The 23657-nt window shown below is 45.2% G+C and overlaps 1 protein-coding gene across 1 annotated transcript; it reads left to right on the top strand.

Annotated features, from left to right (window-relative positions):
• Positions 1-1000: 1000 nt before the first annotated feature.
• On the top strand, positions 1001-22254 carry ASRGL1 (asparaginase and isoaspartyl peptidase 1). The gene is made up of 7 exons (XM_065937490.1): positions 1001-1130; positions 1665-1868; positions 10045-10187; positions 10861-11018; positions 19452-19570; positions 20495-20605; positions 20955-22254. The coding sequence occupies exons 2-7, from the start codon at positions 1676-1678 to the stop codon at positions 21158-21160; spliced, it is 930 nt and encodes a 309-aa protein (XP_065793562.1). The 5' UTR covers positions 1001-1130; positions 1665-1675; the 3' UTR covers positions 21161-22254.
• The last annotated feature ends 1403 nt before the right edge of the window (positions 22255-23657 follow it).

Genomic DNA, 23657 nt, shown 5'->3' on the forward strand with positions numbered 1-23657 from the left:
TACAGATCTTTGTAGGCAAAGTAGGTTTGTCATAGTTTTTCTTCCCAGGAGCAAGCATCTTTTAATTTCATGGCTGCAGTCACCTTCCGCAGTGATTTTGGAGCCCAAGAAAATAAAATCTGTCACTGTTTCCACTTTTTCCCATTTTATTGCCCTAAAGTGATGGGACAGGATGCCATGATCTTAACTTCTATTTGGATAAAATGCAAGCTTCTATTTGAAGGTGGCTATGGTAACAACTATGGTAACAGTTGGAGCAGGAAATGGCAACCCACTCCAGTGTTTTTGCCTGGAAAGTCCTGTGGATAGAGCCTGGTGGGCTGCTGTCCATGGGGTCGCATAGAGTCGGACACGAATGAAGCAACTTAGCATGCATGGTAACAGTAATCTAGGGAGGCTGGGTAGTGGGGAATATAGGTGATTGGTTCAATCATCTGGATGGTGGTGGGGGTGTTAGAGCCTTTAAGGCTCTGGGACAAAGAGGAGAATAAGTGTCAAACACACCAAAAAAATTGAAGGACTTATGGTTGAAGGAATTTAAGAGCTGGGATCCTGAGGCTCAGAGGAAGGGTTTCAGATTCTAGTGAACCGCAGGCAGAGAACCAGACCAATTACAGAGATTATCTTTCTGATCTCTACCAAACGTTAAGGGGTGAGACAAGTAAAAGGAAGAAAATAACTAGCAAGTCTGCGAAACATCCCAGGCAGAGGACTTTAGTGCGTGCACTGGGGCTTTTCAGTTTTCAATTACAAAACCTCGGCACATCACTTCTCGCCACCCACGCCACCAGCGGGCCTCACACCGAGGAGGAACAATTCCCCGGCATCCCAATAGGAAGCTCGAGTGCGTGGAGGACCAGCAGAGCCCCAGCCCTAGGAGCGGGGCCGCGGGAGTCGAGAGCGCGGTGGCGACGCCGGCAGAAGTGCTTGCGCCCCCGCCGTGCGTTGAGGCTTTACGGTAACTCCTCGGGGCTCGCTGCCCCGCCCTCGTGCGCAGGCGCGGAGCCGTTGACCGCCGAGCGGTTGCCGGCGGAGCGGTTTCTAGAGCGGCTTTGCGGCGAGACCCGCTAGTGCAGGATCTGAAGCCTCTCGGGCGGCAGTCCCAGCGTTCGCCTCCTGAGGCGTCCCCGGTAAGTCGACTGGCCCTGCGGGAAGCCGCCTCCCCTGGGGCTGAAAGCGGGAGGGTTCTGGCGAGTTCCAGCCCGCCGGCCTCCCCCTGACCCCGCGGGGCGGGTGGGAGCGCGGACAGGCCCCCGGGAAACCGAGGCTCGACGTGGGGCCCGGGAGGAAGGCTGGAGCTGCGGCCCCGGGGTGGGTGGAAGGGGCGCCATCTCCGCCTCTTCCCGGCCCGGGCCTTGAGCCGGAGTTCCCCGGGGAAACTGAGGCCGAATGTCAGCGGGCGAGGAGGGGGCGCGGAGCACTGCGAGGCGGGCAGGTGCCCCGGACCGGGCAAGGAAGGGCACCCTGGGCTTTTCGTGCAAAGTTCACACCCAGCCGCCTCCTTTGTTCGCAGGACTCCCTGGGTCTCGGGAATTCTCCTGAGGCTGTAAAAACTGCTCCCGTCCAGCAGTGGAAACCGGACCTCGTCCCCAGCGGGAGACGTAAGGCCGGTGCGGTTCTCTTGGACCCGCCTGAAAGAACGCTTTCGTCTTCCTGACCCCTAGGATCCGTCGCCATGAACCCCATCGTCGTCGTGGTCCACGGTGGCGGAGCCAGCAACATCTCCAAGGAGCGGAAAGAGCGGGTGCGCCAGGGCATCCTCAAAGCCGCCACCGTGGGTTACAACATCCTCAAACAGGGAGGGAGCGCCGTTGACGCGGTGGAAGGAGCCGTGACCGTGCTGGAAGACGATCCCGAATTCAACGCAGGTAAATGTGCACTGCAGCAAGTGCCCAGCGCCACGCCGGGTTCAGCCTCCCCCGCCAGATAAACAGAGCCTTTCTAAAGTGTCGCTGCATCTCTTCAGCCTTATGGTAAAACCTCATATGCCCAAAAGGCTTAGTTTTTCTACCTGTTGACCAAGTTGCTTTGGGGCTTGCCTGGTTACTCAGGGTAAGGAATCTGCCTGCCAATGCAGAAGACTCCATCCCCGGGTGGGGAAGATTCCTTGGAGAGGGAAATGGCAACCCTCTCCAGTACTCTCGCTTGGGAAATCCCAGGGACCGGGGAGCCTGGTGGGCTGCAGTCCATGGGGGTCGCAAGAGAGTCAGACAAGACTTAATGACTGAACAAGAATTGCTTTAAAGAATTTTAAAACTCATTATTCACCTTTTCTTCTTTAATCTGCTTTCTGGAATTCACATACCAAGAGGATTTTTTATTACATCTTTTTATGGGGTAAGGGAGTAGACTGCGTACCCCACAAAACATGGCAACCTTGGAGCTTCAGGGTGTCATTTGAATGGAGGGAGTGAGGGCACAGAAAGACTGCAGAAAAAGGCAGATCACTCCAGATTGGTAGGTGGTGGGTCTAATAAGCATGGGAACCTACACTAGAGACTTGTCTTGCTGGATAAGTCGCCCTCTGTTCATGCCCACCAGAATCTGAAGTTTTATTTAGAGGCCTTATCTAGGTTCAGCCATGCATACCATCCAGATAATCTCGATAGCACATGTCAAGGCTATGTCTTTGGGCAGCTTCTGGTGCAGGAAGGCAAGTGGAGGGCCCCTTCCAAGGAAAGAGGAAGGGGTAAGGTGCCTCCGATTGCCCCAGCACTCCACCCATCGTGACTGGCTCTTACAGTCCCACACGCTTTCTCTTCCGCAATATGCCCTGAGCAATTGCTTGGGTGGCTTATTTTGGCGGCTCTCTGCCTACATTGGAGGCAGATGCCACAGCAAGAGTACAAGCACATACAGAAGAAAACACAGGATAAGACCGTTATCAGATCTCGGATACCTTTTTCCACCAAGAGTCTCGTGATTCAAACCATTGTTCCTAAGTCTTCCGGGCTGCGGGCCAAACCACTCAGAGCGTTCACTTGTGTCGTGTGGTTTAATAAAAGTGACAGGTAAACAGCTTAACAGGTATGAGCACACAGCATTCTGTTTGGATAATGGCAGAAATGCCTCCTTGCAAGGCAGTAATAATGGCCAAGGCTATTCTGTTTTGGAGGAGAGCTTGTCCACAGGAGACTTTTCAATGTGCAGGAAGGACAGGCTTTGTTGGCCATCATTCTGGGCTTGATGAGTGAAGCCCTGTGTGTGCTGTCATGTCCTCCAGCCCAATGAAGGGCACAGAGATGGCAGCAGAATGATCATTCCAGTGGGAAACAGAACATGCCCACCTGGCCTTGAGGAGAGGGAGGTCGGCAGCCTTAGAAACTCCATCTGGTTGTAAATACCACACGTGTTAGCCAGGGGAGGCATGCTGTCAGGCTTGAGGAGATGGACTGGGGGCAGGATACCCCAGACCAGAACCCTCCCCTTCTCCTTTTCCAGTGTCGCACCTTCCACTGCAGGTTTGATGCATCTCAACAAGCCTAGCTTGCGGCAGGACAGCGGGAGTGGAGATTGAGTGGTCCCTCCTCCCCCATCTGGGTAGAATGTTCAATTGCAAATCCCAGTAGTTGATCGCCTCGCCAGGTGTGACGGGGCTTGGTATCCTCAGATCCACACAGCACGTCGATCCATGGTGAGAGGGCAGTGGCTGTTTCCCGAAGCACCTTTTTGGTATCAGGTGCCTCCTTGGGGGTCCCCAGTCTGGCATATGAGACAGCAGTTCTACTGGTTGATCATTCAGATGTGTTAAAGCCTCGGACAGTACTTGTGTTGACGCAGCCACGGTGGTTTTATCTGTTAATAATTTACGGTACTGCCTTAGTGTTCCATTTTCTCTTTCTCTCAGCCCTGCTGCTTGTGGGAATTATAGAGGACATAGAACCTCCATTCAGTGCCACATTCTTTTGTCCAGTTTTGCATATCACAATCCACAACCTTTGGAACATGACCTCAGTCAGTGTCTGTTGGATGAAGGTGCTCCTTCTTGGTACTCGGCTTCTCTCACCTCCTAACAGTGGCACCTGGTTTGCATGGGGACAAGGGAGAGTGTGAGTGATGCCAGATGCGGAGTCCACACAAACCAGGGTATGTTAGAACCCTCTCTCAGAGGACGGAGGCCAGTATAATCCATTTGCCAGTCCCTCACCAGTTAGGAACTCTGGTGGGTGGCCTCAGACTCCTTTGGCAGTTGCCATGGGCATTGTTGAGAACACACAGGACATGCCGTTACTGCATTAACCAAGTCACTGTGTTTGAAGGACGATCCAGCATCCGCGATATAGATGCCTCACATTCTTGCAGGCAAACCCAGATGACCCCTCCACACATCCTGACCCCACAGAGGCCCACTTCTGTTGTTTCACATAAATGCATTCACAAAGAGTGATCCTTTTGTGTTTGGCTTCTTTCACTCAGATCAATCCTTTTTTAGAGTAATAATCATCATAACTACTATGAGTTGTCTACTGTGTAACAAAACCATAGTCTAAGAAACTTGCCTGATTAACTCATTTAATCTGCACTTCTATCCTGTGATTAGGTGTAATTATTATGCTCATTTCTCAGATGAGAAAGCTAAGGCACAAAGAGATTAAGTAACTTGCTAGAGATTAAGTAACTTGTCAGATTAAGTAACTTGCTAGAGATTAAGTAACTTGTCAGATTAAGTAACTTGCTATAGAGATTAAGTAACTTGTCACATTAAGTAACTTGCTATAGAGATTAAGTAACTTGTCACATTAAGTAATTTGCTAGAGATTAAGTAACTTGTCAGATTAAGCAACTTGCTAGAGATTAAGAAATTTGTCAGTGTCTTCTACTGACATGTGATGTCTCTTTGCGACCCCATGGACTGTAACCTATCTGGCTGCTCTGACCTTGGGACTTTCCAGGCAAGAATGCTGGAGTGGGTTGCCATTTCCTTCTCCAGGGGATCAGAAAACCTAAAATCACAGGATTAAAATACTTCTTAGAATTGTACCACCCATCCACCTGACATCTGTCACAGAAAAGAATTTCAGGAAATCTAACCAGTTAGTCATCAGATACTTAGTAACGGTTCTGTCCCCTTGCGTCTACCCTTCACCGTTTAACCCATAGAATGAGACATAACTGCATCCCGTGGCTGTTGAGCCAGAGTTTACTAGAGGCCCTTCCACCCCTTGCCAGCAGCAGCCCACGGGGGACTCATTAAGCTCTGTGCCTGTTAGCAGTTAGGACGCTGTTGGCTGACAGTCCCTGCTTCTTCACAGGAGACCTTCATTTGGAGCAAGGCATTCTGGTCTGCCACCCTCTAAACCAGCAGGGTACGCTGGCGAGCTAGGGACTAGGGAGCTGCAGCCGCTGGTTCTCGTTTCTCTGCTCTGAATCCAGAGCCTGCATTCTGAGTGGCTCCCTTCTCATTTCCCAGATGTCCACTCTGCACATTGAGGAAAAAAGAGAGCCGGCTGAAAAGAAGGAAATCAAAGACCTGGGGGTAAAGGTGGAACTTTCAACAGCATACCGTCCACCTTGAGCTCTGTTTTCTGTTTGCCTTTCCCAGCTATTTTCAGCAACCTCTGCTATAATCCTCTAGAAGAACTATTTGGGAACTGGATACAAAAAAGCTGAGCCCTGGCAGTTACTGAGTTAGGTGGCAATAATTTGCATTCATAACAAAGCTTATCTGAATGTCTGATAAAACATTGTTCACATTGTATTGATCTTTCAATATAGGTTTCATTTTATATTTGAAACTTGCTTCATAACACTTTGTTTATTAAAAAGTAGTTTATTTACTGGACACCAACAGTTTAAATTTGAATGCTAGAAATATTCTTTAGAGGCTCAGATTGGCAACCAAACAGGGACTCTCTGCTTTCACTGGAATTGAGCAGTATTTACACAAAACTTTAATTTATTTTCCCTACAGTTTTCTCTACAGACTTTTCCCTACAGACTGTGTCTAGATGCCAGGAGTTGGGGCTACTCTTCATCTCGGTGTGCAGGCTTCTCGTCTCCGGGACTTCTCTTGTTGCAGAGCACACGGTTTAGGCGCAGGGGCTTCAGCAGTTGCAGCCCGTGGTCTCAGTAGTTGTGGCCCACGGGCTTAGTTGCTCTGAAGCATGTGGGATCTTCCCAGACTAGGGATCGAACCGGCGTCCCTTTCATTGCAAGGTGGATTCTTAACCACTGGACCACCAGGGAAGTCCCACCTTATTCTTAGTTTTTTGAGATTTTTTTAATCATGTATGGATGTTGAATTTCATCCAGTCCTTTTTTCTGCATCTGTTGAGATAACCATATGGTTTTTGTTTTGTCTATTGACATGGTGAAGATTGACTGGTTGATTTTCAAATTTTGAACCAGATTTTCTTCTCTGGGATTAACACCACTTTGTTGTGATATATGTACATATATATGTATATGTGTGTGTGTGTGTGTGTGTATATATATATATCTCACATTACATATATGTGATATATACATAAAATGCTGGATTTGATTTGATGGTGTTTTCTTAAGATTTTGCGTCTATGTTCATGAGAGATACTGGACTATAGTTTGATTTTCTTATAACATCTGTCTGGTTTTGAAATGAGAATGATGCTGGCTTCATATGATGAATTGAAAAGTGTTCCCCTCTCATCTGTTTTTCTCGAAGAATTTATATAAAGTTGGCATTATTTCTTTGTAATATTTTGTAGATTGGTTTTTGGCAGATTGGTAGATTGATTTTTGTTTGTTTTGATGGAAAGTTTTTATCTAAGAAATCAAATTCTTTAATAGGCATGGCACTGTTCAGGTTATCTATTTCTTCTTTGAGTTTTGTCAGTTGTCTTTCAAGAAATGTTTATATTTTATATAAGTTGCTAAATTTGCAACATTTCTGTGTTATGCTTTTGATATCTGTATGGTCTATAGAGAGGTTCCTTCTTTCATTCCTGATATCTGTAATTATGTCTTTTTTTTTTTCTTTGTTAGTCTAGAGTTTATCAAGTTTATTGTTCTTTTCAAAGAACTAGCTTTTGTTTTGGGGGGATGGATTTTGTGAATTTTTCTGTTGTTTTTTTTCTTTTGCTCTTTTTCTGTCCTGAATTTCATTGGTTTATCTTTATTATTTCCTTTATTAATTCAGCTTGCATTGGAAATAATTTACTTTTCTTTTTCCAGGTAGATCATTCATTTGAGACTATTCTTTGCTGATATAAGCATTTAATGTTTTAAATTTTACCCTAGTGCTGCTTTGATTTTTCTCCTTACCTGTTTTTATATGTTGTCTTGATTTTCATTCCACTCAAAATGTGTTCTAATTTTCCTTGTGACTTCCTCATTATATCATGAATTATTTAGAAATATAATAATTTCCAAATATTTGTGAATTTTCCAAATATCTGTTACTGATTTTTAGTTTAATTCTGTTGGAATCAGAAGATATGCTTTATGTGATTTGCATTCTTACTAAACTTTGTAAGGTTTGGTTTTTGGCTCTGAATGTGTTCTACCATGCCCATTTGCACTTAAAAAGAGTGTACTCTGCTGTCATTGTAGAGAACAGTAAGGTCAAGTTCATTGGTAATGTTCACACCTTCTGTATCTTGATTATTTATGTCTACTGATTACTGAGACAGGAGTATTGAAGTCTTCAATTGTAATGGTGGATTTGTCTTTTTCTCCTTTGAGTTCTATCAGTGTTTGCTTCACGTATTTTGAAACTTATCTGGTGTATAGATTGTTGTCGTCTCAATGAACTGACCCCCCCCCCCATATCATTGCTTAGTGTCCTTATTATTTAATGCTTCTTATTGTGAAGTATGCTTTGCCTGATGTTAGTATAGTTGCTCCAGTCTTCATTTGATTCATTCTGGCATGGTATATAATTTGTCCATTCTTTTACTTTTAAACTATTTGCATCTTTATATTTAAAGTAGATTTTTCATTGGCAGCATGTAATTATGTCCTATCTTTTCATACAATTTGACAATCTCTGCTTTTTATCGGGGCTTCCTTGGTGGCTCAGATGGTAAAGAATTCACCTGCAAAGCGGGAGACCTGGGTTCGATCCCTGGGTTGGGAAGATCCCCTGGAGGAAGGCATGGCAACCCACTCCAGTATTCTTGCCTGGAGATTCCCCATGGACAGAGGAGCCTGGCAGGCTTTTAATAGAGATCTTCAGACCATTTCCATTTAATGTGATCACTGATATGGTTAGGCACAAATTTGTCATCTTGCTGTTTGTCTTCTCTTTGTCCAATCTATTCATTGTTCCCCTTTTCCTCTTTTTCTACTTTTTTCGGCCTTCTTTTGGAATAATTGAATGTTTATAATTCCATGTTACCTCCTTTGTTGGCCTAGTAACTAAACTTCTTTTTTTTTTCGTTTATTTTTATTAGTTGGAGGCTAATTACTTTACAATAGTGAAGTGGGTTTTGTCATACATTGACGTGAATCAGCCATGGAGTTACATGTATTCCCCATCCTGATCCCCCCTCCCCTAAACTTCTTTTTTAAAGGTTGTTTTAGAGTTTATAGTAGACATCTCTCACTTATCACAGTCTACCGTAAGTAATATCAAACTTCATGCCTAATAGAAGAACTTTATGCAGCATACGCCTGTTTCTCCTTTCCTAGCCTTTGTGCTACTGTTTTCATATGTTTTATAAGTGATAAGCTACCCAATGCATCGTTATTATTTTTACTTTAAACAGTTATATTTTAAAGTAAAGGGGAAAGGGATTTCTGCTTATCCACATGTTAGCTGTTTGCAGTGTTCTTCATTCTTTGGGGGAATCCTGATTGCTGTCTGCAGATCATTTTCCTTCAGATTGAAAGACTTCCTTTAACATTTCTTGTGTTGCACAGCTGCTGTTGATGACTTTTTTTTAACTTTTGTATGTCTATAAAGTCTTTGTTTGGGGTTTTTTAAAGATACTTTTACTGTGTGTAGAGTTCCAACTTGACACTTTTTTTTCTTTCAGAGCTTCGTAGATGTTGCTCCTCTGTCTTCTGGTTTCCATTGTTTCTGGCAACAAATAGGCTGTCATTTTTGTTTTTCCTTCTATGCCTAATATGTCTTTCTCTGGCTGCTTTTACCATTTTCTCTTCTCATTAGCACTAAGCTGTTTGATCAGCGTATGCCTGAGTGTAGTTTTCTTCATGTTTCTTTTCCTTGGAGGTTGTTGTGCTTTTCTGATCTGTGAATTTATAGTATTCACCAAACTTGAAAATTCATCATTTCCTTAAACGTTTTTTGTCCCTCTGTCTCACCTCTCCTTTGGGGTTTCCAGTTACACGAGTACTGGACTGCTTGAAGCTGTCCCCGAGCTCCGTGATAAACTCTGTTCAAGTTTTTTTCAATCTTTTCCTGTGTCTTAAGTTCATTCGTCTTTTCTGTAGTGTCTAATTTGGTATTAATCCTATCCAGTGTATTTTTCATTTCTAGAAGTTCTCTTCGGGTCCTTTTCATATTTTCTTCCACATTCTGGTACATATAGAATAGTTACAACAGCTGTTTTAACGTTCTTGTCTAATAATGCCATGATTTATGCCATTTCCGAGTCTGTTGCTATTGATTGATTTTGTTGTTGTTGTTCCTCATTATGGGTCTTAGTTTCCTGTTTCTTATTAGATACCAAAACACTTGTTAGGTGCTGGATATTTTTGTACTCCTTTAAATATTCTTGAGCTTTGTTCTTATCCCTCTGAGGAAACAGCCACATAGAACTTAAGAATACACTTAGAGGTATTATCTAGGTAGAGAATGTTGGAGAAAAGCTGCTAATGGTAAAGAAGACAGAGTAATGAGACCCGATGGTTTTAATAAGTTCAAGGAAACCTAATGTTGCCATGGAGAGGAGATGAAGCTGGAAAAGTAAGTCAGAGGCCAGATCAAGAAGGGCTTCATAACTTTTATTTTGTAGGTCACAGGGTACCGAGTCAGATTTGTGTCTTTAGAAATGTTCCTTTGACAGTAGAGGATGAATTAAAGTAGGCAGCTTAGAGAGCAAGCTCTGAAGCCATTTATAAATTCTTAACTCTTGCTTTTTGACTCCTCTTTGGTTTTAGGTTGTGGATCTGTCTTGAACGAAAATGGGGAGGTTGAAATGGATGCCAGTATCATGAATGGGAAAGACCTGTCTGCAGGGGCGGTGTCTGCAGTCCGCTGTATCGCAAATCCCATTAAACTTGCACGACTTGTTATGGACAAGGTATGTGGGACCAAACCACCCTTTCCTAAGGAATTGTCACTGCTGCACTTCAGCAACCAAAAGGGGTCTGACTGTGGGGAAACACTTGAGATCACTGTTCTCCTAAAATTGTATGAAAAAACAAAAGCAATATTATTATTTAACTTTCTCAAGGAAACCAAGATTCTGACTCATGATCACTTGACCAGGTGTTACATGTTATCTTCCTGTATTTTCTTCAGCCTGTTCTCAACACATGGTAACATAACATATTCAAACTGAAGAGACCAGCTGTGGAAATAGCATGTATGGGAGAATTTCCCAGTGGTCCAGTGGTTAGGACACTGTATTTCCACTGCCAGGAGCTGGGGTCAGTCCTTGGTCAGGGAACTAAGACCTCAGAAACTGTGCAGCATAGTAAATAAATAAATAGCATACATAAAATAAAAATGGATTAAAATTTAAGATCATATGTAAGTTGAATTCCTAATATTCCATCATTTGGTGGTTTTTGAAAATACAAAAACTCAGAGAGGTAGGCTTTTTTCAACGTTCAGAAAATTATGCCAGTAGAATTTGCATACTTGAGGCTTTTACCCAGAGAGAACAGTTATTTCCACACAGTTGGAACTATTAAAAAGAGTTTTAACTTTTTCAAGAAACTAACTATTTTCCCATTTCTTTCTGGCTCAAGACACCTCACTGCTTTCTGACTGACCAAGGTGCAGCAAAATTTGCAGCAGCCAATGGGATTCCCACAATTCCTGGACAACAGCTGGTAACAGAAAGAAGCAAAAAACGCCTGGAAAAAGAAAAGCTTGAAAAAGATGCTCAAAAAGCAGATTGTCAGAAGTAAGTGTCATCTGCGGCTCACATTTTGGGGATTTATCCAGATGTGGAAGTTTGACACGTGTCTGATTATCTGCATTTCTTTAAAAAGTCCAACATCACAGGTAATTTCAGGTTTTGTATAGAATGAGCTGAAGTCAGTCAGTCGTGTCCGACTCTTTGCGACCCCATGGACTGTAGCCCCCCAGGCTGCTCGGTCCATGGGATATTCCAGGTATGAATACTGGAGTGGGTTGCCAGAATAGTTCACACTAAATAATGGAAAAGCTGCTCTTTTGATTCTGAAATTTAACCTCATTTTTTACTCCTGTGAATGGTTATTCATAGTCAGCTGAGAGTTCCGTTTCCAACATGATTTGACAGATGAATGCTGGGTGTTGACATATTAATTACATGCAAGCTTCTTGATCAGTTTGTTGTCTTCAGTACACCGCACAGGTCCTCTGTGATCTACACCACCCTGTGAACTTAGGCACCTTCCACGGGGCAGAGAAGTCAGCATAGCCCTGGAAAGTGAATTAATCATGTGTTCTGAATTACTGATTTTCGTGTTACCCATTCAAAAGTGCCAAATAAAAGCCCCCCGGTTTAAAGCAAAACTTGAAAAGTAAAATTTGAATGTGGCCCACAATAAGGAATATAATGGAATGTAATCTATTAATTCTACACACCCTTTTAGATTTGTAATGTTTAACCAGAAGTATACTTTAGTATCATCTTAAGAGCTTTTTCAAAATATACATGTCTGAGCTCCTTTCCTACAGGATCTGATTTCGTGGAGCTGAGGTGGAGAGGCCACGCAGGTCCATTAGAAAAAAAGTTTTCCAGGTGATTACGACATGTCCCCAGGTTAAGAATCTGCTTCACAAGATTGGCCATATGTTGGTAGCTGTTGAATCTTTACCAAAGGTGCTGTTGTGTCTGTGGGGTTGCTTTATCAGTGGTTCATGTCCATTTTAATAGATATTGCCACATTGTTTCCAAAATTTCTGCAACAACACCATCTCTACCAGCCTATACTGTTCTTCCACATAAGCAAGAGGGGCTCCTGCCCTGGATCCTGCACTTTAGAAGACCCTCATATCACAAATGGGCTTCCCCGATGGCTCAGTGGGTAAAGAAACCACCTACGGCCTACAATGCAGGAGACACAGGAGATGCAGGTTTGATCCCTGGGTTGGGAAGATCCCCGGAGGAGGAAAATGGCAGCCCACTCCAGTATTCTTGCCTGGAGAATCCCATGGACAGAGAAGCCTGGCGGGCTGCAGTCCATGGATGGAGTTGCAAAGAGTCGGACACAATTAAGCAACTTAGCCCACAGGCAACAGCATAGTGCAAATACACAAAACAGTTGGTTTATTGCAGACCCGTGGGGCACCTGTCACTCAGCCATGGCACAGCGTTGCCCGCTGCCCTCAACATCCGCTCTTGTGACTGATATCATTCAGCCCCCAAGGGAAGTGCTTCTCTGCATCTCTTGCTCTGTCTCTTGGAAGTAAAGGCCACCTGAGTCTAAAAGCTTGTGGATTATACCACTGCTGACATCAGAAATAGACTCCTGCTTTGGAGTGTGGGGGAAGAACTGAACAGCAGAAGGACTTAGGTAAGAAAAAAAAACAATGTTTTTTGAAACAAATTCTTGTATAAAGTGTTGTTTCCCAGTAGTGCCAAGTGTCCTTTTTATTTCTACATGGTTCAGTTTGCAATTCTGGAGTTATCTACGTATCTGCAAGATTTGCACTGAGGGCTGATTGCCACTCCTCTTAGATTTGCGAATATATAGGTCTAGACTCGCACTGTGCAATAGAAAAAATGAGAGCCATATATGTAATTTAACCTTTTCTAATAGCCACATTAAAAAAGAAAAAAAAATGAGTGAAATTAATCATATTTATGGTTAACTCATTATACCCCAAATATTATCATTTCAATATGTAATCCAAACCAATATTGTAAAGCAATTATCCTTCAATTAAAGATAAATGAGTTTTTTAAAAAACATATAATCAACTTAAGAAATTATTTCCGAGATGTTTTACATGCTTTTGAGCTAAATCTTTCAAACCTGCCGTGCATTCTGCACTGACAGCATGTCTTACCGGGGACTGCCCGCATCTCTGGTGCTCAGCAGCCAGCGGTGCTGTATTGGGCAGTGTAGGTCTAGACAGAACCTGCACAAGGAACCAACTCTTTATGCTGGCAGCTACATGGATGCTATTAGAACTATGAATGGTTTTATTCTTATAAACATACTTAAGATTGAGGGACTTCCTTGGTGGTCCAGTGGTTAAGACTCTGTGCTCCCAATGCAGGGGGCCCAGCTATGATCCCTGGTCATGGAACTAGATCCCACACACAGCAAATAAGACCTAGGGCAGCCCCCCACCCCAAAAAAGTAATACTTAAGGTTGAATTAAATTTTTTTAAATGTTGAAATATTCCACTCTTAGGTAATTTTTATTTAAAATGGTTCTATTCATTAATTATAATAGCTATTTAGATCTTAATAATTTTGTGAATTTTAGAAAAAACTAACACTTGAAATTATATCTACAAATTACTTTTATTCTCTTTTTTTGGATTTGCCCTTAATTTTGATGAACATATACGCTGATGTTGTACACTGTCAGTATAGTTACATTTCACTTTCTAATTCCTAGATTATTGAAAATGTGTACAAGTCAAGATTTTGATAGAAAAAGAATACTAAAGTGGAACTCACAAAAGAAAACTGAAAGGAAAAAAGGAGTAAAAAAATATCTTCAAAGAAATGGTCTGCTTTAAAAGTAAGCAGTCTTCTTCTAGGATGACCCACATAAAAATCACAAAGAGAACATTACAGATTCTTTGTTCAATGAAGATTTAATTATGTATCAAAACAATTAAAATTAGAAATATTCTTGTCAAATAATCCACAACTTGAACAGTTCAGATAAATCCTGACAGCTTCATGTTCTTTACTAAAGGAAGATTTAATTGCTAATCACAAAGAATCATACACCAGAAAAGGACATGTGCAGTTAATGGAATTGGAGGGGAAAGGCTGAATAAACCACAGACAGTTGATAACCAGAAAAGGCAAAGATAAAAAACATAAATGTAAAAAAAAAATTTAAAAAAAAAAACATAGATGTAGTGTTCTTGAAAGAATAATATAATATTTGGGACTTCCCTGGTGGTCCAGTGGTTAAGACTTCGCCTTCCAATGCAGCCAAAAAATCAAAGCATAAAACAGAAGCAGTGTCATAATAAATTCAATTAAGACTTTAAAAACGGTCCACATCAAGAAAAATCTTTAGAAAACTCATAATATTTGGCCAAGTATAACAGTGCTTTTATGACCTCATCACACAGTGTTTATAAAAAAACAGCGGGAGGGCTTCCCTGGTGGCTGGCTCAGTGGTAATGAATCCGCCTGCCCATGCAGCAGACGTGAGTTTGATCCCTGATCTGGGACGGTCCCACATGCCGTCGAACAGCTTAGCCCGTGCATCACAGCTGTTGAGCCGATACTCTCGGACCTGGGAGCCACAGCCATTCAACCCATGTGCCACAGCTGCTGAAGCCGCGTGCCCTGAAGCCCATGCTCCACATCAAGAGAAGTCACCACAATGAGAAGCCTTTTCACCACAAGAAAGAGACGCTCCCCCCAATCCACAACTGCAGAAAAGCCTGTGCAGCAACACAGACCCAGCACAGCTAAAAATAAATAAATTTAAAAATAAAATTTTTTAATGGGACATCTCTAGGCTTAGTAAACATTATTTCAAAATTTGATAAAATGCCAAATGTAATTAGGGGGAAAAACTTAAGATGAATATCTAGGAGAGAGAATTCAGATAGGTTCACTTAATGGGTAATAAAGAGAGAGATGAAATCATATATGAAGTTTAAAAAAACTTACTTCCACTAGAATGTACCGTGATCAGAAGACATGTTGAAAAAACAAGGCAAGCCTGTAATAATGAAGCTAACGTGGTGGGTACATAAAAGGTGTGTAAGCACGAAGTTGGGCCAAGGGTCCAGAAGTGTTCTGTGTGACACGTCCAGCTCACAGTGAATTTCCTTCTAAGAGACGAGCCCTCAACTGCTCCAATACTGAAAGTGATGTGGGACAGTAAAGGGTCCACTGCGAGATATTCTAGATGTGGCCAAAGCTGGAAAGTCTGGATTAGACTCACATCTGACCTTACAACAGACTTTTATACCAACTAAATGCTGTCAACAAAGGTCCATCAGGTCAAGGCTATGGTTTTTCCAGTGGTCATGTACGGATGTGAGAGTTGGACTGTGAAGAAAGCTGAGCACCGAAGAATTGATGCTTTTGAACTGTGGTGTTGGAGAAGACTCTTGAGAGTCCTTTGGACTGCAAGGAGATCCAACCAGTCCATCCTGAAGGAGATCAGTCCTGGGTGTTCATTGGTAGGACTGATGCCGAAGCTGAAACTCCAATACTTTGGCCACCTGATGCGAAGAGCTGACTCATTGGAAAAGACCCTGTTGCTGGGAAAGATTGAGGGCAGGAGGAGAAGGGGACGACAAAGGATGAGATGGTTGGATGGCATCACCAACTCAATGGACATGGGTTTGGGTGGACTCCGGGAGTTGGTGATGGACAGGGAGGCCTGGCGTGCTATGATTCATGGGGTCACAAAGAGTCGGACACGACTGAGTGACTGAACTGAACTGAAATGCTGTGAAAGTAATCAAACTAAGTAAGAAGAGTTCAGCAAAAATTACAGAAGTTCCTCAGAGAACAAATCATGGACTTTGACAGAATATGAAATGAATTTTGAATTTTCATGATCTACAGTTATTTAGTCTGAACTGTTCCTCTCTATTGATAAGCTTAACAGAAGCTTTAAAAAAAAATCTGTTTGGCTTTTACACTTATTTTAAAGCTTAACAGAAGCTTTAAAAAAAATCTGTTTGGCTTTTACACTTATTAAAGGATTAGAAATCTTTTTTAAAGCTAAAAGTTCATGTGAGATATGCAAGAAAAATGAAATCCTCATAAAATATAAGGAAATTGAAATAAGGAAAATATTTGCCTAATTTGAAGGAGAAGATGCATGTACAGATGATCCTGAAACCAGTTTCTATGGAGACTGTTATTCTGTCTGTTGTAAATTGAAGTGTAAGTATCATTTGAAGAAAGAGCTGAAGAAAATTAAGCAACGTACTACGATTTTCAATTTTCTTTACACCACCATTGAAATTTGAAAGAAGAATTTAAGATTGTCTGCATGGATCGAGACACTGCTTAAGAGATGACAGAAGTAATAAAGTGATTATGATTTAAATGTTCAAATTAAAATATTTAGTGAAATCTCCTTGTTAACAGCTTATTCGCAGCTTCATATAGCATTTGAGTGCAGTGATGTAAAAATCAGGATTCATTTCCAAAGCTAAGTATTGCTTTAGGTGTTTTGTATATAATTCCAATGCTACTGCCTCAGCAAAGTGAAGCTTCTCCAAGTTAAAATTAATTAAAAACTTGTTAAAAAATTATTAATACATTGAGTCAAGAGAAGTTGTGTTATTTGGCGCTTTGTCAACAGAATACGTGTTATATGAAAATGTTGATCATAAGAACATGGTCCATGCCCCCTGGGATGAAAGCAAGGAAAATCAGTTTTACGGAATAAGTGCATTATAATTTATGATTGCGTATGTGCCTGTGTGGTTTTTTTCCCCCACTCATCCAGACATCACAACTGATCAACAGAGGATGTGCATGATAGTAATTAAATTGTCATCATTGGTAGTTGTCAGTTTTCAGTCAAATGAAAACCGTAGCTTTACAATATTTCTCAATATACATTTATCATGGTAAGAGGATAGAACATACTTATTATTTCTAAGTATTAAATGCGTGTGGGCCTCCATTTGCCTTTGCATTTTTGCCTTGGCTGCCCCCTCCGGGTTGGGGGGCTGCCACCAGCCGTGACAGGTCCAGCCTCCTTCCCACCCTCTCCTGAAGCGCCCTGCACAATCCGCTGCCTTTACGCCTCCCAAGCGGTCTGTTTCCTCTCTGGCCTCCCTCAGTCCACCCATAGCAGCCAGAGCTAAGTTCTCCTAGATGACTTCTCCAGAGGAATAGCAGACACTCTTGAGCGCATAGATCGTCTCCAGAGCACTGGGTGAGTTTTCACAGGGTGGACAGTGTGGTCCGTGCCCAGAGCCAGACATCACCTGCAGCCCAGCGTCCCCCCTCCATCACCGCCCCCTCGGCTCCCAACTCCGTGGGCTGCTGGTGCTGGTTTCTGAGCTTCATCTGAGGGAGATGGTGTGGTTTGGCCTTCGGTTGGGCGCCTTCTCTCCTTAAGTTCCCGAGACCCGTCCCTCTGTCGCGTGCAGCAGGGCCCACCCTCGCTGTGGCAAAGCGTGCTGCCTCCTGCCTGGGTCACGAGTTACTGACTCGGACGGGCGCTCGTGTTGTTTGCAGTTTGCCGATATTGCAGACGGTGCTGCTGGGGACCTTCTGTCTGCTTGGTTGGTGAGCTTACTTCACGTTTCTGTTGGATGGAAATGTAGGGATAGAATGGCTGAGTCAGGGACTCCCCTGGCGGTCCAGTGGTTAAGACTCGGTGCTTACACTGCAGGGGTTGTGGGTTCAGTCCCTGGTTGGGGAATTAAGATCCCATATGCCGTGAGGCGCAGTCAGAAACCGGGAGAAGTGGAGGGGCTCGGTCTCCTTTCCTCCCACAGTGCCACATCAGCCCATGTCCTTGGCGGCGGTCATTGAGGTTCCCAGTCCCTGCTCTCTGTGCCCAGACTTGATGCCACATCTCTTTTCATTTTAGCCATGCCAGTGAATGGGTTGGGCTTCCTTCATAGCTCAGTTGGTAAAGAATCTGCCTGCAATGCAGGAGACCCTGGTTCGGTTCCTGAGTCGGGAAGATCTGCCGGAGAAGGGATAGGCTACCCACTCCAGTATTCTTGGGCTTCCCCTGTGGCTCAGCTAGTAAAGAATCCTCCTGCAATGTGGGAGGCTTGGGTTGGGAAGATCCCCCGGAGAAGGGAAAGGCTACCCACTCCAGTATTCTGGCCTGGAGAATTCCATGGACTGTATGGTCCATGGGGTTGCAAAGAGTCGGGCACGACCAAGCCACTTTCAGTGGAAAACTTAATGGGTGCAGTGGTAAGAACAGTTATTTTTAAAACTTAACTCGTATCATGACATCTTTCAGCTCAAACTCTCCAGCGTCTTCTCACCTCGCTCAAACTGAAAGCCCTTCCTGTGGCCTGTAAACAGGATGACCATGTGGTTCAGTGTTCAAACTGGAACTTAGTTTTGAGAGTGAAAGGGAGGGGCAGTGTTAAGCCAGGGCAGCGGCATAAACAGGACGGACCTGGGAAACCAGGATGCACCGTCACGCCGTTTGTCAGAGCCTCGTGGTCTGCCTGCTGGCTGCCCCTCTGACCCTGCCGCCCTCTCCCTCACTGTGTTCTCTCCAGCCACAGTGGCCTCCTTGAATTCCCATGAACTAGGAAAGCATGTCCTGCTTTAGGAGCGTTCTTCACCTGCAATCAGCATGACTTGTCCTCACTTCTTGAGAGAGGCCCTTATAAAACCACCTCTCCGCCATCACATGCCCCATGTGCTGCTATAGGCTACAGTTTATTTCTGTTGAGTAAAACCTGACATGTTTCATTGCTATGTCACCCTCTGCCCTGAATGCAGACTTTCTGGGAGAAGGGACTTTGTCCACTTAGTTTTCTGCTGTGTCCCAGCACTTAGAAGGTCGCCTCCAACATCGTTCACTATAGAATCAGGGTGGTGAGTATGTGGCTGTTGGTGTATAATTTCCTTCAACTCTTTTACTTCAAGGTTTATAATAAAATGTTAGAGTATATGGCTAATTCATGTTGATGTATGGCAGAAACCAACACAATATTGTAACGCAATTATCCTCCATTTTCATAAATTTAAATTAAAAAAAAAGAAATGTTAGAGTAAAAACAGCTTATTTCATCTTCATAGCAAACCCCATGACAGGCAGAGTGAGGTGTGTGGACAGTTATCATCAGTATCACCTGGGCGGCTGTCCCATCTTACACCTGCAAACTCAGGGCCTCTGGACTGGGATGGGGAGCTGAGGCTCCAAGGGATGCTGGTGCACACAAAAGTTTAAGTAGTGCTCAATTATTTGTATCCCCATTATAGATGGGGAAAATGAGACTCGGTCACCCAGCTAGAAGGTGATGGTGCCAGGACTGCACGGACGACCTTTAAAATTGAGGTCTAAAGCAGTCTGACTGATGTGTGGAATGTAAACCAAACAGGCTTTCTTCACTGTCTCCGTGAGTGGGGAATGCTAGAATCAAAGCATATCCCATGTGCCATTAACATAGAAGTGTATCAAGCCACATTGTCACCTTTGGGAGTGTCCCATGTGCCAGCCTGTCACTCCTTCTGTTTTTTTTTGGCAGAAACTTGGGGACTGTGGGTGCTGTTGCCGTGGACTGCCAAGGAAACGTGGCTTACGCAACCTCAACGGGGGGCATCGTCAACAAGATGCTGGGCCGCGTTGGGGACACGCCGTGTGTAGGTGAGCTGGACAGGTGACCCCCGCCCCTGCCCGCCGCTGTCGTCTCGTCCTCATTCTCTGGTCTCCGCCCCCCGCCTCATTTCTTTCTTCCTCTTCCTGAGGCAGCTGTAGAATTTCTGGGGGTGGCCTGAGTTGGGGACAGTTGTCCGGGGACAGCGTGGAGAAGGTGGCTTGTCCAGCAGGTACCTGATTCCTAGATGCTGTGTTTTGGGAATGACTTGGGAGGGAGGTGGAGACGGGGTGCTGAAGTCACCCCAGCACCCCCGATGCCTGTTTCTTCTCTGTAACCCATTTCACAATCTGCAGACTAATTACGCCCAAAGGGTTAAGTACGTGAAACCTCTTCCCAGGCATGGGCTCAAATGAGCAAACTAAGAAAGCCGACAATTTAAGTCTGCAGTTACTAGACCGGAGTGGCGTGAGAGCAGCGCAGCACCACTAGATGTTGCAGGGACTTCGCTGGTAGCCCAGTGGTTAAGGCTAGCATGCTCCGGGCAGGGGGCAGAGGCTTGATCCCTGGTCGGGGAAGATTGTGTATGCTGCACAACCAAAAAAAAAAAGATATTACACATCAAAGTGTTCTTTGCATTAACCCTGGAGCACATTATCTAATTCCCAGGAGTGTGTGTGTTTGGGAGAGGGTGTGTATACGTTTCATCCTGTGAGGGCTATGTAGATATGCCCGAGGGCAAAGGAGGAGCTGCCCTGGTGTAGCTGCTCCAGGAAAGGTCAGACCTGCCTCCCTGAGGCTCCCCCCACCCCCGTCCCCTGATCTCAGGGTATTCTCACGGTGGTCACTAGCGCACCTTGGCATGACACCCCGGCACTCCTGGGATTCAATTTTCATGTAGCGTTAGACCTGTAATATGTGTTTGACTTTGCTGACTTGCTGCACAGTTAGAACCGATCCCCTTCCTTGAGCAGGATCTGGAGGTTACGCTGACAATAACATCGGCGCCGTCTCCACAACGGGGCACGGTGAGAGCATCCTGAAGGTGAATCTGGCCAGACTCGCGCTCTTCCATGTTGAACAGGGTACGTGGACCCGGGAGGCTGCTTATAAAGAGATGGAGAGGGATGAGAAACCCTGGCTTTGCTTTGAGGTTGAGTCCCCATCTGTTAAGGTGCAGAAAGAAGAAAATTTGGAATACCATTCACCTTCTGCCTCCAGGGGGCAGAAGAGAAACTCTGAGCCTGGGTTCATCCCAGTGGAGCGGAGGAGCCTTGTAGAGAGAGTTAAGAGTCCTTGTTTGAGACATTCAAGTAGAAATCACTTACCAATAATCTTTGTTAACACGCTTTGTTTTTTTCATACTGTAAATAATTTCCCCATCAGATTCCTTTCAATAACTTGTGCTGTTCTCAACCTCTCGTTGTTTTTCAGGAAAATCACTAGAAGAAGCTGCTGACGCATCGTTGGGTCACATGAAGTCAAAGGTCAAAGGCGTAGGTGGTATCATCATGGTCAACAAAGCAGGAGAGTGGGCGGTGAAGTGGACCTCCACGTCCATGCCCTGGGCGGCCGCCAAGGACGGCAAGCTGCACTCAGGCATTGACGTCGGCGACACGAGCATCATTGACCTGTCCTAAGCCCCCGGAAGCTGTATTCTAGAAGCTAGCTTGGAGGTGACGCACAGTCTCTGGTGGGAGACTTAGCTTCATCAATTAGATCTAGAAATGGAAAAATTCTGCAGTCTGTCAATCCTTTTGTTGCTTTGATAAGTGTCTGGTTGGGGGCGGATTCCAAAGTGTATGAGAAAAGCCATGTTAAGATCAAAATAAGACCAGTGAGGATGACAAACTCCACGGAGCCTTCCTCCTGAATAATCCCCATTGTCTGAGGTTTAGAAAGAAGAAACAGCAAGATCTTAATGGTACAGACAGGGCCTCAGTGCAGGGAACGGCTTTTGGAGTTGGGGGACCTGCAGCAGTGACAGGCTGGAGGTTCAGGGGTGTGGGGGTTCAGAGGAGAGGGCTCTGGGGCAGGACCCAGTGCAGGCTGAGGCAAGCAGGAAGGAGCCAGTGGAAGCGGTGAAAGGGGGACAGGGCAGCAGTTAACGGAACGTTGAATGTTGCAGAGCTCATTCGGAGTCAGATCATTAGGTAAAAGAAACAGAAAAACTGATTTTGTTAAGAAAGTGCAGATCTTCTCTGACTTACCAATACAGATGTTTCCAAACGCTGTAAAAGGACCCTCTACTGACCCCTGGCTCTGAGCTGCAGCTGAAGGGTTGTCATGGACACCCTGGAGCCCCTCCCCAAATTAAGAGCTTTCTCGGGCTCACTCCTGAGCCTGCTTACCTTGTTTTTCCCCCCAGCCAGCTTCCATCTCCCAGACCTCCAGTTTCTCACGGTAAACCGTGGGGCTTGTGACCTCTCTGCCTCTCCTACAGCAGGAAGGGCCAGTCAGCGTCCAGGTGACCCGATTTAACAGCGTCTGTGACTGTCCAGTGCTGTGGGTCCCCCCAGCTGAACTGGGTGTCCCCTGTGGTCAACATGGTAAAGATCCTCATTTCCTTGGTGGACAGTATTCCTATTAGCCTCTTTACACTGTAGACAGTATTTTTGCTATGACATATCTGCTCATTTTTTTATAACCTGTCAGGGCTTACTTTCTCTCTGGAAAGAAATTGCTTCACTTTAAATTCCATGTGCCACTAATAAAATGTGTTTTGAAAGAATAACAGTGTGGTCAGGAGTCACTGTGGACGAAGACCAGAATGTACATGGCCTCGCTTGGTCTATCAGTTGAGACTGGTGAGCTTGTTAGACAGACCTTTCAGCCTAAGGGTGGTGTCTGGATGTGATAAGACCACCTGCCTCGAGGAGACTATTTGAGAGTTTCCAGAAGAATGGCGTTTTGGGGGGGTGGGTTAAGCAAGAGGCCCAGCCACCACTGCAGGAATCAGCGGGGCTCACGGATCCATCTTCTCACCAGCTGCCGACCTTCAAGCCAGACAGTCTCACAGTCCAGGCCCGTGCCCCCTGACCTTCCCTGCACCCGTGGCCTCTGCTCTGAGCCCGAGAGAGAGAGAGATGGAGGCAGGCCGGGTTTCAATCTTGCTTCTCCCCATGACCTGGGTGACCCTGGCCAGGATAACTTCTGAGAATGTAGTCGTCTAGAAAGTAGGTCACTATGGCAACCAAATGAAAATGGAGGACAGCCGCTCAGTGTTTTATCTCCAGAGCCTCTGGACAAACACCGCGTGGCCAGGCCCCGGAGGGAGTCCACGTGGTTGTGTCCTTTAAGCCAGATGCAACCACTGCCCTTTAGAGATGGCACTCTGTCAGCACGTGTGTTCATTTGCCAGCACCAAAACACCGCAGGCGATGGCTCCCACGCCGAGTTCCGGAGGCGGGAAGGCCCGGGTCCCGGCATCAGAGGGTGGCTCCTCCCGAGGCCCTGGCGTTGCCCTTAGCTCCTCCTCATCTAAGGACACCAGTCAGATGGGGTCAGGGCCACCTAACAGCCTGCTTTTCACCTCTTCACCGGCCCTGTCTCCAAAACCCTGAGGGGCAGGGCTTCAGCACAAGGATTCTGAGGGTCCCGGTTCGGCCCCAACAGGAGGCAGAGCAGGACCACTCAGGAGTTGGGAAGGGAGAGACGTCTGCAGAAGTAGCCATCACTGAGTAGAGAAGGAAGGAGCAGGGAGCGAGGCCTGGTCTCACACGTCTCGTTTCTGTTCACAAGGGAAGCAGCTCTGGTCACAGGGGCCCCTGGGGGCTCAGCTCTGGCCGCCCTGCGAGGGAAGGGTCCCCCAGCTCCTCTGTAGCGGCCAAGGTGTGTGTTGTTGCCCTGAGACCTCGCTTCTGTGAACAGTCACTGGACTAGTCCAGACTCTCGTACACGGAGACCAGGGAGGGGAGGTCCCTCCTGCCCCACAGGCTGCCCAGCGGCAGCTCCCCAAGTGTCCCAACAAATGCGGGGTCGAGGCCACGTCCGAGGGGAACGCCAGCCCCGGATCCCTTCTCTGCCACAAGAGGGCAGCAAGCCACACGGTCCGCAGACTTCAGCCCTAAAGGAGGATAACTCACCTCCACTCTTTGCAAAACAATGTACTCAGAAATTTTGGAACCGAAAGAGGTT

Source organism: Muntiacus reevesi, chromosome 5 (genome assembly GCF_963930625.1).
Source record: "Muntiacus reevesi chromosome 5, mMunRee1.1, whole genome shotgun sequence".
Taxonomy (NCBI): Eukaryota; Metazoa; Chordata; class Mammalia; order Artiodactyla; family Cervidae; genus Muntiacus; species Muntiacus reevesi.

What these genes read in the sequence shown, in the direction of transcription:
- ASRGL1 (XM_065937490.1), top strand. Translation starts at nt 1,676, where the DNA reads ATGAACCCCATCGTCGTCGTGGTCCACGGTGGCGGAGCCAGCAACATC. An exon ending in CACGACTTGTTATGGACAAG is followed by an intron (nt 10,188 to 10,860) that starts GTATGTGGGACC and finishes TTCTGGCTCAAG; the next exon opens with ACACCTCACTGCTTTCTGAC. An exon ending in TGGGGACACGCCGTGTGTAG is followed by an intron (nt 19,571 to 20,494) that starts GTGAGCTGGACA and finishes TTCCTTGAGCAG; the next exon opens with GATCTGGAGGTTACGCTGAC.